The sequence below is a fragment of the Cryptomeria japonica genome, chromosome 4, assembly GCF_030272615.1.
Source record: "Cryptomeria japonica chromosome 4, Sugi_1.0, whole genome shotgun sequence".
NCBI lineage: Eukaryota > Viridiplantae > Streptophyta > Pinopsida > Cupressales > Cupressaceae > Cryptomeria > Cryptomeria japonica.
The window spans coordinates 327645207-327658495 of NC_081408.1; the positions used below are offsets into that span (position 1 = coordinate 327645207).

The following is a 13289-nucleotide window of genomic DNA, read 5'->3' on the forward strand; positions in this document are numbered from 1 at the left end:
ACTCTCAAGTTTCTTCTAGGTATGTGTGACACCTTAATGATATTACTAAAATATATTTATCAATGGAAATTGTCAACAAGTAAGCTCCAAAAGCTTTACCACTTACAGTTGATTAAGAGAAGAAAACAGGAACAAATTATGCATCATATAATTAACCCACTTATTCTAATTATGTAAGATTAAGCTCAGAAAATTTATTATTTTATAATAATCAAGAAAGTTGTATTATTATAAGAATACATCTTTCAAACTGTGTCCTATAAATAAACACATGCATTGCATCGCTTTCATGACCAATGTTAGATCTTTTCCTACTCAGATATACTAATCTAAATGAGTGAGACTATGAAGCTATTCATTCAAAAGTCTCTTAAGTCCAGCAAAGGTTTATTGGATAATTAGTGAAGAAGGTCTGTGTGACCTTTAGTTGCCTAATACTTGAAAAGTAAGACTATAACAAGTTTGAGCAAGTGAAAACAGTTCAGAAACATTAAGTCCTTGTCTTACCAAGCTTTCAATAGACAAAAATTCATCAACATAATAAAAATTAAAAATACATAGCCAGGAAACATATGCCATAATAATGATGTTTAAACCTTGAAATGGATAAGTCATACCTGATATGGGGTTTCCAGAATAATCCTCCCTTCCTTTGAAATACAAGGTAATGTACCTTGCTGAAAAAAGGTCACCTGCATAACAAATATGCTTTTTAAAACAACTAATAATGACTGAAAGAAAAATTAATAATCAGAATTAAAGCTTACTCAAGTATCACTGCTTACCTGTTCTCAATACAAGAAAATTATTTTTTTTTAAAAACAATTATAAAATGAGATGTAATAAACAGTGAACCAGTAGGTTTATTTAATGCTTTCACAGAGTTGGGCTGGGTCATCTAATATTGCCTAACCTTTTCATCATTGTTGCTGAAGCTCTGGGTAGGTCAGAAAAAACTCTTAAAGAGAATGAAAGTCTCAAAAGATTGGAACTTGCGAAACATATTCAAAGAATCACTCGCCTACAGTTTATAACTTTACAAGTAACACATTTCTGGATTGAACAGCTAACTTCAGAAAGCTCAGTCAATGAGAGAACTATTGAAAATCTAAGTTGTTGGGTTCTCCTGTTTTGCACCCCATGCCCATTCCAGGAGCATTCCAATTCAGGTGCATGCGGGGGAGCGCCCTTGAATGTCCAGGGAGTGCCCTCGACGCCCCAAATTCCCCATGGGTGTGCCAAGTTGTTGGGTTCTCCTATTTTGCATCCCATGCCCATTCCAAGAGCATTCCAATTCGTGCACATTCAGGGAGTGCTCAAAATGTCCAGGGAGTGCATACGGACACATTAGGTTCCCTGTGGGTACATGCCCACATACCCATAAGGAACCCGTAATGTCCAGGGAACTCCCTAGATGTTCCCGGGCACTCCCACACACACACCCACGGGCTCCAGCAGGCATTAAGAACCTTACTTTTAAAACATAAAAAAGTGCAAAAAACATAAAATGACCCTTTATGCCCAATTTTGCCCATTTGAAACATCATTTTGCTCTCATGACACATTCTTCAACCATTTCTTTCTCATTTTAGCATCTTGAAGGGCAGCTGGTTTTTTCAAAGGAGATCAATCAAAGAGCATCAAAGGAGCAAAGATAACTTGAACAAAGGAGATCTAATCATCTAAGGTAAGCACTCTAACTGATTCTTTAGTCTTTTAACAAAATTTCAATTTTTTGATGAACTTTTTCTAGTTTTTGATGAATTTCTTCAAGTTCTTTTTAATTTCTTTAGAAAAAAATAATTTTCAATATTTGATATAATGTTTTTGGTGTTTGTTTTTACTTTCATTAGTTTATACATATTGTAGGGTTACATTTTTTATTTTTATTTTTAATTTAAAATTTTATTATTTATTATAGCAAGATCAAATTACAAGAATGTCCAATAGTTCAAATTCAGTTGGAATTGATGCAAACAAAAAATTTAAAATTGATAGAGCATCTCCTTTATGCAAATATAGTACAATGCTTGAACAACTTCCAGGAGGTGGGGCATTCATTTGAAACTGTAATGAGTGTGGAGTCCAATTTAGGAGCTTATATAGTTGAGTGAAAAATCACTTTTGTGCTATAAGTGGGAAAGGGATTAGCGCATGTGAAGGGCCAACTAGGAAGGGATTCTCAAACAAAAAAATTATGGCATGCATTAGAGAACAAGAAGAAGTTGATATTGTGACTAAACGAGAAAAACTAAGATCTCATCCTTTAGCAAAAAATAAATAAATGAATTTACCTAAAGATTCAATAATTGGATCCCATCATCCTTTCTTGGAGACACCCTCTATCCAAACAAAATTTCCCACTCCTTCCCACAAAAGAGGCCCATTGGACAAGGCATTTCAAAATGAAGCAAGAGACATTGCAAAGAAAAATTTTGCACATTGCATTTATGCCAATGGTTTTCCTTTCCACTTGGTGAGATCACCATATTCACGGGAAATGTTGGAAGCAATCAATAGTGCACCTTCTGGTTTCACATGTCCTAGGTATAAAAAGGTGCACACCACCTTATTGGCAAGAGAAAAAAAAATTGTAGGGACATCATCAAACCAAATAGGGATTCTTGGGTTGAAATAGGAGTGTATTGTTTCTAATGGATGGAAAGATTGCAAAAACCGACCTTTCATAAATGTTATTGCAGTGTCCCCCAAAGGGGCAATGTTTTTGAGGGCAGTTGATTGTGAGGGGCAAATCAAGAATGCAGAATTCATTTCCAAAATCCTCATTGAGTCTATAGAGGGGGTCCTGAAAATGTTGACCAAATCATTACAGCCAATGCGATAAATTGCACAGCTGTATGTGCTTTGGTTGAGGAAAGGTGTGAACACATTTTTTGGATACCATGCACTATGCACTGCCTTAACTTGGTGATACAATCAATTGGCACTCAAATAGAGTGGGTGAAAGCTATAAAACAAGAGGGTGGGGAGATCCAAATGCTTGTGACAAACCACCTTATGTCACAAGGCATTTTCAGGACTTTCTCGAATTTGGAATTGTTGAAGGTAAATTCAATTTATCTATTTTTATTTATGCCATGTTTAATATGTAAATAGTATTTTTTCATGTGTTATTAACATATTGTTTATATGATCCTCGGTTGTTAAGACCCGACTTGCATCACACAATCATTTTGAGACAAGCTGTGAAGGTGCGAGAGGCATTGGGTGCCCTGGTTATTAGCAACCAATGGAGTATTTGGAAGCAATCAAATTCAGAAAGGATCCAAAAGGTCATGTCATGATCCTAGACGACAATCAAAGGGCTCATGTGGAATGTCTTGAAATTCACTAAGCCTGTCATGAGTATGATCATGTTTGCTAATATAGATCAGCCATGTTTGAGGGAAATCTATGGTGGCATTGACTCCATGATAGAAAAAATAAAGGTCATAATAGTACAAAAAGAGAATGACCCAAAAGAAACATTTTTCGGAAGTGTGGAAAAAATCATTCATCATTGTTGGAACAAGATGAGCACACCATTGCACCTCCTTGCATATGCACTATCTCCCAAATACTATAGCTCACAGATGCTTTGCCAAGAACTCCACCATATAGAGATAGTGAACTTGATGATGGGTACAAGCGGGCATTCAAAAGACTCATCCCAAATCCAAAAGTGGTGGAAAATATTAGGAAAAAGTTTGGATTGTTCATCTCAAGACAAATCATAGTATTTGTGCTCTTCAAGATCAATATACTATACATGCTCACACATTGTGGTACCTCCATGGGCAAGATTATTTGTTCCTCTTGCCTATTGCAATCAAGATTCTATCACAAGTATTTTTTTTTAAATTTGTATTGTAGATTTTAGTACTTACCATTCTCTAGCTTATTTTTCATTTTTAATCTTAAGTTGTGTTGGTTTTCTCTCCCATTTCAACATGTTGCAAGTTCTTACGCTAAACGAAATCAAAGTACATACTCCTTTATCCACTCAGTAAAGCGTAATCAATTGGCTACAAAAAAAGCAGAAGACTTGGTTTATGTCCATTCTAATTTTTGTCTTCTATGACATAAGCAAGAACATACAACAGTCAACGAAGCATTAGGACATAGCCCCTAAGTTTACCAACTTGGATGCATCTATTACAAAGCTTGTTAGAGTCACTATAGATGATGATAATGAGACGCTTACACATGATGCACCTAGTGGGAGTGGCAACGCATTTACTTGTGGTTCAAATGATGTTAAACTTGAACCAAATGATGACCTTAATCTAGGTCCTTTTGATGATTGATGGAGATTGAAGACAATTATTATTTTTGTTTCTATTTATTTCAAATCTATAATTGAAATGATTTTCATTTGAATCGTGAACCCAGCATATATGATATATATTATAGATTTATATGGCATATGACATAATATTGAAATTTTGAACTATCAATTAGCATTTAATATTTATCTTTATCACTACCAGTTTAGCATTTGGCATTGATCAATGATGAAGTATCATAAAGTCAAATGTATTTAATCTTCTCTATATTTTTTTAGTTTTTTTTCTTTTTGTGTGTGTATATATATATACTGTCAAATGTATTTAATCTTCTCTATATTTTTTTAGTTTTTTTTCTTTTTGTGTGTGTGTGTGTGTGTATATATATATATATATATATATATATATATATATATATATATATATGTATGTATATATTGTTGTTTGTAACTAGGGCTATATATGGGTTCGGATTGCCTTAAGGCAACATCTGAACCCTTTTAGGTCTGGGCCCACGTGACCCCAAGTCTATGCCCAGCCTTCACGCTATCCTAAATACACACGCCACAATAATATATATTGGCGCCAAAATTAAAGGAGGCCGACTTGCAAATAAGAGTTAAAGGTGCATATAAATGAAAGACACTTTGCAAGTCAAACTCACTCATTCAATTACAAGTAAAGCGAATTAGTTCTGCTGGATAAGGTGTGAATTCACAAGGAGGAGAGCGAATTTATTCAGACTTGTGCGAAATTGTCCAAGAGGACATAGGCTGTTTTGGTACAGACTTGGAGAACTTAGAAGTGCAGATCTGCCATACAAAAGATCAGATCTGACAAAGAAGATAAGTATTGTACTTGTGATTTTAGAGGAGAATATATAATCTGACCTGTGGGTCTTTAATGCTGGGTTTTTCCTCCTTGGAGGTTTTCCCAGGGTATGTGTGTTTGTCTCTTGTTTACTTACTTCATTTCTGATTTTACTGAATGTTAACTTATTAAAATGCCACAAATCTGATTACAACTAGGGCATAATCAAAAGGATATAAATCTGATTAACAAACCTAGGGTATAAAATTACATATATACATACATATGTATATACATACATATGTATATACATACATACATATATATATATATATATATATATATACACACACACACACACATCTATATACATACACACACACACACGTACATATATACCAATGTACCCATATCCTATACCCATACCCAATCTCGTACCAAAACCAGCAACTTGGTAGAAAATGTATGAAAATGCTTCAAGACAAAGTGTAAACAAGGTGACACCAAAAAACAACTTTTGCAACACCACAAATAAAATGCAGACAGATATACGCAGAATCTTTAACATCAATCCAAATAAACTTGCCTGCACAGACATGGGCATCCCACTATTTGAAGACAAGAACTCTCGTCTATTATGCAAAATCTTAACTGAGTAAATTATGAATAAGAGTGCAAGTTGTAAAGGTGAATGTCTCCTTGCTGGGAATAATTCAACTAATCAAAGCAACTCTCTGACAAATACCACTACATATCAAGTCAATTCTTCTGCTACCATCTAAAGTGACCTCTTCAATTCAAAAGATCCCAAAATATTTCCCCTACTCTACAATTGACGAAAAGAAATGTTATCAGTAATCTTGTATAGAATCTGTCCCCTAACAGAATGGGGGGTCTATTGGGGTCAAAACCAATAAAATAATAAATCTAGCTCCAAGGCCAAAAGTTAATTTGGAGGGCATACTCATAGGAAAATGCTCTCTAAGAAGGAATACTTGGGACTCTTCAATTCTAGAAAGAATTTTCACAGTGACAAGCCAACACAAGGCATCTCATGCATTGAAAGTTGAAACTAGTTCCAAAATCTCTTCTGATTCTGTAATGTCCCCTGATTGGAAATGCCCTAAATTTGCCCTAATTCTCAATTTTCAAATAAATAAGTGGGTTTAGAGAATACCTTTTACCAGATTGAAACCCAACAAACAGATTAGAAATCATTTACAACAACAATTCCAATAAGCTGATTACAATAATTGAACATTAGTAAATCCATGGCAGAATTATCAATTCAATCATAAAACATTTAACATATTTGGAAGGCTCGACCATAAGAGAGTATGGGAGAGAGTGACTTCGATGGGGTGTCTTGTATCCTCTACTCTAGGCTTAAGAGCGGATATACCATCCCTCTTGGCCTCATGTCGCCTATGCCATCCATATGAGGTGGTCTACCCAGTGTGGTGTCCCCTTTCTGTTATCCCCTCATCTTGCCAACCTTTTCCTTCTCTCTATGGTTGGTCTCCTTGTATTGATGCACCATGACAGGGGAAAAAGGTTACAACAGGGTGCCCTGGAAGCCATCTCCTCTAGGCCCAAGGGCAGTACCCTCTGTACCCCCTCCGCGCCATGGAACCATCTAGTCCCCTCATAGAGGTGGCATACCTAGAGGAGTGCCCCATCACCGTACCCCTCTTGCAGGCCTACTTTCCTTCTACCATGGCTGGAAGTACTCAGAAAATAGGAAAGATTCCAGTATCATACATATACTTAACATATAATAAATAAGCTACAGAATTCACAAATCAGAAGCAGTTTAATGCCTACTGTGATACAATCATAACAGCAATGTATTACTCAATCAGTAGGTTGCAGAAGTATATTCATTAGTGCAGCATTAATTCTATTATATACAAAGGAACTCATACCAAACTGTCACAGCCAATCGAACTTGCTGAATATTAATATCTTATTAAATATGAGTCTGAATCCTTTCAATGGTTCTCCTTCTCTCTTGCAAATCGATCTTATAAAGCTTCTAAGATAAAGCGAAGTGTCAACTCTCTTTGCAATGGATGTCATATTTCATAAGGATGTGTCTTAACTGATCATGGCTTCTTGACCTCAATTATATGTTGTTAATTAAATCGCTGTTTTGCTGTTCATAATTGATTGTTGTTATTTTCTTAATATTAATCATTGGTCCTCTAAGATTAAAATCGCAGGTGTACGAGGGATAAGATTGCTGCTTAAATAAGATCGCTATTCAATAAATATTAATTCACTGTTCCTTAACTGACACATGGGTAAAATCTTGACCAAAACTGTGTTAATCATCATATGCATCGGTGCAGTTTATTTGAAAGGATGGGATCAGTCTTAGAGTCACAGAAAATTGTGAAGTCTTAAATAAGACAATTTTCTCAATTTGTTTATTTACTTCTAATGTGGTAGTGAGCTTTATCCTTATATCCATTATGACATGATCAGGGGCTTGACAGATTCTAAGACCACCGCTAAGATGGGATGTTGGGATTGGTGACAAAATCACTTCTTGGGGAGAGGCTTGGATCTGCCATGTTTCACACTCCTCCAAGCATGAACTCAAGGATATCCAACAAGAGTTTAGAATAATGATTGAAGAGGTGGTGGAAAAGTATATCAAGGTGCACAAATCTGGCTGAAAGGATTGGAAAGTCAGTGTATTGAACTTAAAGATGCTGATGATATGCTTGAGAAAAAATTGCTATCCTTCCACTTCTCTAATGCTCATGATCACCTGATATGGTTGAGGCCAAAATCAGGTAAGCACAATGTCTGAATGGGTATACGATGGAAACTCTACTGAATGATGAGGAAGCACAAGACTTCCCATCAAGTCATCTAGAACTAGTATGGTCTTCCAAAAGAAAATGTTTTCCATGTCTTGTTGCTCTAGATAAAATTCTAACCAATTCAAACCTTTCTAAAGGAGGCTTTCAGGGCTCCTCATGGATTGCAACATGTAGAAGAAATGAAAAAGACACTAACCATCTACTTCCACATTCATCCTTGGCATGCAATCTTTGAGACAACTGGATTGGTTTGGGTAGCTTGAAATAAGATTGAGGGTCTACTCTATGCTTGCATTGATCTTGCAAGTTTAAGTTAAAAACTGATAAATCATATATGGTTTTCACTTCCAACAAATATCTATTGGAATTTGTGTTAGACAGGGATGCATCCCAACCCTCAGACCCTCATCCCCATCCCCATCCCCTAGCGCATGTATGGAATGACGGGACATTAGGGACATCCCCTAGCCATCCCCGCTGATATGCAATTCAAAGGAAACACCCCCGAATGTGTCCCCAATATCAGGGACGTCAAGGAACACGAAGGGGACTGTCAACCATTCCCAAAACAGCCAGGCATCCCTTGCAAAAAAGAAATCTCCATCTCGGTTTTTTTTAAAAGTGATTTTTTAATATGTAAAGGAGGTTGGTGTTCCAATTTTACAAACTTTCACTTCTAAATTTTTACCAGTGATAAGGGGATTTGATAAGTGGGGATGCCTCCCCTACAGACAAGACAACTCGGAACTTTAAGCCTTAATAACATTGCAGTTGGAAACTTGAACTTGGCTACCCATTAATAGTGAGGAAATTTCAAAAGCGTACAACAATGTCAAGGTAAGTGATTTTGCCTTTTTTTAAGTTTTTGTAGCTTGTTAGAGAAGGTTCGAAAATTTTAATTAGTTTTAATTTTTAACTTTTAAAAAAATGTTTTTGTTTCAGTTTGGTATACCACAAAATGATAACTTGCAGCAGTTCCAATGATGACAATGTGAATGAGGCAAGTAAAGAACAAGTAAACAAAATAGACATGTCTTCTCATTCTGAAAATCCAAATACATGTTCTATTGGAACTCCACAATCCTGTTAGAATGCCCTTCACCCTATCTTCAAAAGTTTGCAAAAGGCCCTTTCAACCCCAAAAAACCATTGTTTCAATTTGCCACCAGTTTAACCATCAATAAGGGTAAAAATGCAAGGGGAAGTAGGCATTGGCTATGTCATATTTGCAAAATTGATTACCGTGGGAGCTATATCGGGGTTAGATACCATCTATTGGGTGAGAGTGCACATAGGGTTAGAGTTTGTGATACATTGGAAGAGTATGTTGAAATGGAAAATTTGGTTGGAGTGAAGACAAAATCATTGGTGTCACAATAATAAATGGTCATCTATTGATCAGCATGACTAATCCAATGTATCAATTGGAGAGAGTTGTAATAGAGGGAAGAGGAAGGCCTCTTCTGCTGCAAGTGAAAAAAATACAATGATAGGGTTAATCAATATGCAAAAACATGAGCAAGCCAATGATTCAGTGCTAATTTTTTTTATATCCATGCTATTCCGTTTCATTTAGCAAGGTCGCTATGTTTCAAAGCTATGTTGAGAGATGCAAAGGCAGTTGGACACTCTTATGTTCTCAGGGCCTGAGAACATAGATTAGGGAGAACATAGATTGTGTACCTCCCTCCTTGACAAACAATTTTCAAAGGTGAACATGTTGATGGAGGAGATAAGGCAAACATGAATTAGGACTAGTTGTTCAATTGTCATGGATGGGTGGACTGATATTCAACATCAGCCACTCATCAATATTATTGCTGCATGCCCTATTGGTTCATACTTTATCAAAGCTATTTATTGTTTTGGGAAATTTAAGGACGTTGATTAACAGTTCGACATTTTGAAGGTCATAGAAATCGTTGGGTCTTCTAATGTAGTGGAAATTGTGCCAAATATAGCTCGTGTTTGTAAGTTAGCTGGTTTGATGGTTGAAAGCACTTACAAACACATCTTTTGGACTCCATGCTATGTGCATGCTTTGAATAATGCTTTGAAAGATATTAGCAAAACAGATTGGATGAAGGTAGTAGTGGCCGAAGCTAGAGACATACAAATGTTTGTATGTCACCATCACATTTTACTTGCATTTATCCAATTTTATTCACAGAAAAAATATTTCAAACCAATTGAGACTAGATATGCCAACTATTTTATCTTGTTGGAGAGGATGTTGGAGGTGCAAGATGCTCTACAATCCATGGTGGTTTGTGGAGAGTGGAAAAAGTGACCTCAATTAAAGACACGAAAAGGAAGGTGGTGAGAGAAAGGGTACCTAATAACACTTGGTGGTCCAATATCAAGTAAGAAAAATTGTTTGAGTTTGTACTTTGCTTTATTTTTTTAATATTTTATTTTAGAATTTTAGTTTTCATTATTAATAGTGTTAATGTCATAATTATAAATGTTGCTTGTAGATATATTTGCTCTATAATATCACCTTGTGTGAGGGTGATCAAGGATGCGAATACAAAAAATCTCCTAGCCTTGGCAAGATTTATGACACTTTTGATAGCATGCTTGATCAAATGAAGCAAGTAATTTGTGACAAGGATCCTAAATTGCAATTCTATGAGGAGCATATTAGGCCTATTTGATGAGCACAGCCTATTTGATGAGCACACGATTATACTAGCAGGGGGGTAAATCAATATAACAACAATGTCTACCTTTTCAAACTTAATGCCATAAGCATATTAATAGCACAATAACAACAACATAAGATGTAACAGTAATAGAACTCAAGAATACAAGATTTACATGGAAACTCTTGCAGGAGAAAGCCACAACAAAATATTGATTTATATGTAGAAACCTCTTACATTCTTTGTAGTCACCAACCTACGAGAGATACCAATTCCCTAAATTCAATTTGTGAGCACCAACACACTAGAGGCACCGACCCCCACAACTGAATCTGTGGGCACTAATCTATTGGCAAAGATCCGCCTTAAATGTTTTGGATTGAAGCAAAAACAGGTTTTGAAGGGGCCTCGAAACCCTTTACAAAAAGATTCTAGGAGAGTTAGAATCGGAGATTAACATAAATCCAAAACAACACAGGTTGCAAAAGATAGACACTACAAACAGCAGCCATAGAGACAGCAAAAGCCCAAACGGGTAGCAAAAACCAGCAAAGAGAAAAAAACACAAAACCAACAAAACAGAGACAGCAATGACCACAGTCAACAGAGCCACAGACCCAATTACATGAAGTTCTTGAGGGTCTCAGCCAACTCAGCCTCAACGACACTCATATTTTCAGGAGCAACTTTTATTTCTTTGTAGTCCACCTTCTAAACGGCTGTCTTCTTCTTCATGTTGCCATGTGTCCTTTTGCTAGGTCCTTCTTCAGCCTGAGTCACATCAGTTTCATCTCCAATGGTGACAATAGCCCTTTCCTACTACTCCCAACTATGCACCATAACAGTCATATCATCAGCAGTATTCTTCACAATCTTGTGGCTGTTTGACACGATAGCCTTAAGCATAGCCTGGTTTTATTGTATCCCTCTTCAACATTGGAGATGCAGTCTTCAAACCTTTTCTTTATCTGATCAACCCCTTCACCTATACTTTTAATGCATTCCAGCACCAACTTTTTCTTTATCGGAGATTAACATAAATCCAAAACAACACAGACTGCAAAAGATAGACATTACAAACAGCAGCCATAGAGACAGCAAAAGCCCAGATGGGCAGCAAAAAATAGCAAAGAGAAAAAGACACAAAACCAGCAAAACAGAGACAGCACCGACCACAGTCAACAAAGCCACAGATCCAATTATATGAAGTTCTTAAGGGTCTCAGCCAACTCAGCCTCAAGGACACTCATATTTTCAGCAGTAGCTTTTATTTCTTTGTAGTCCACCTTCTGAACAGTTGTCTTCTTCTTCATGTTGCCATGGGTCCTTTTGCTAGGTCCTTCTTCAGCCTGAGTCACATCAATTTCATCTCCAATGGTGACAATAGCCCTTTCTTGTTGCTCCCAACTATGCACCATAACAGTCATAACATCAGCAGTATTCTTCACGATCTTGTGGCTGTTTGACATTATAGCCTTAAGCATAGCCTGGGTCTTATTGTATCCCTCTTCAACATTGGAGATGTGGTCTTCAAACCTTTTCTTTATCTGATCAACCCCTTCACCTATACTTTTAATGCATTCCAGCACCGACTTTTTCTCCTCCGTAGTCCACTGCCCCACATCAATCTAATTACTTTGATCATTCCCAACAGGGATGGCCTCCATTTTACTGCCCAACGCTCTGATTGAGTCTAACCTCCTTTAACTCATGAAACAGCCATTTAAACATGTTGAACATGTCAATTGCATGCTCCCAAGCCATACCCAACACATTCTCATAATCTTTCGTTTTATCACTAAGCTCAGCACATTTTGGTTGAAGGTCCTCATGAACTACCGCACCCACATTACCAGAATCATGGGGTGGGGAATGAGGGGTTTGGAGATTATGGTTGTCTGGCTCCTTGCTATCTTTTTTCTCACTCATAGAATCCTCAAGACTAGCTTTGGTGCCACTAGAAGCAGGGGAATCATTTACATCCGAGGTGGAAGAGGAAGAAACCACAATTTTCTTTTGACCTCTTTTACCCTTGCCCTCCATAGGATAGGTATTCATAGATTTCTCAAGTTTAACTTTTTTCAGAGGGGAATGGGACTCATCTTCAGAATTGGACCCAAACTCATCATCAACCGAATCACCCGCACTAGTATCCTCTTCAGAAGAGGTATGAATATAGTCATCAGGGGCAGGAAGGGCACGGAAATGAGAGTCAATAAGGACTAGCAATCCTTCATGCAATATAGGGAGCTTAGAGGGGTTCTTCTTGTGGTCTTTAAAATTGGCTCTCAGGGCAGACATAAGATAAAACGAGAAAGACATCTTGACTCTGTGATGAAAATGATTCATGATCACAAAATGATGCCCATAGACTCTAGTAAAACAACCATTTTAAGTGAGGTATTCCATAATTACCTTTAACACCTTCTACCAGAAGGGCTTGAACACCAAGATGGAGTAGTAACTGGCAGTCTTTTTAACAATTTTAGCTCTCTCTGCTTCCTTCTTGGGAAAATCCTTCACAGCCTGCTCCGTATACGCTCCATCCCTGCAATATTTCATGCCATCCATGGAAAGCCCAGTGACTTGGGCAATGAGGCTTTCATCCACCAGAACTTTCCGCCCATGGAGAACAATGGTCCCGTCCTTCCAATGCTTAGCAAAGTAATTCGTAACATCCTTGCTACAGCCATGCAACCTCTCAATATAAGAGGTAA

At 36.9% G+C, this 13289-nt stretch overlaps 1 protein-coding gene across 1 annotated transcript in view; it reads right to left on the minus strand.

Moving 5' to 3' along the window:
* Positions 1-13289, minus strand: part of LOC131063567 (UDP-N-acetylglucosamine diphosphorylase 2) — a 187915-nt gene that overhangs the window by 158826 nt on the left and 15800 nt on the right. Inside the window, exon 7 of the mRNA XM_057997420.2 lies at positions 618-692. Within this exon, the coding sequence (XP_057853403.1) occupies positions 618-692 (75 nt within the window). The remainder of the gene's footprint in view (positions 1-617; positions 693-13289) is intronic.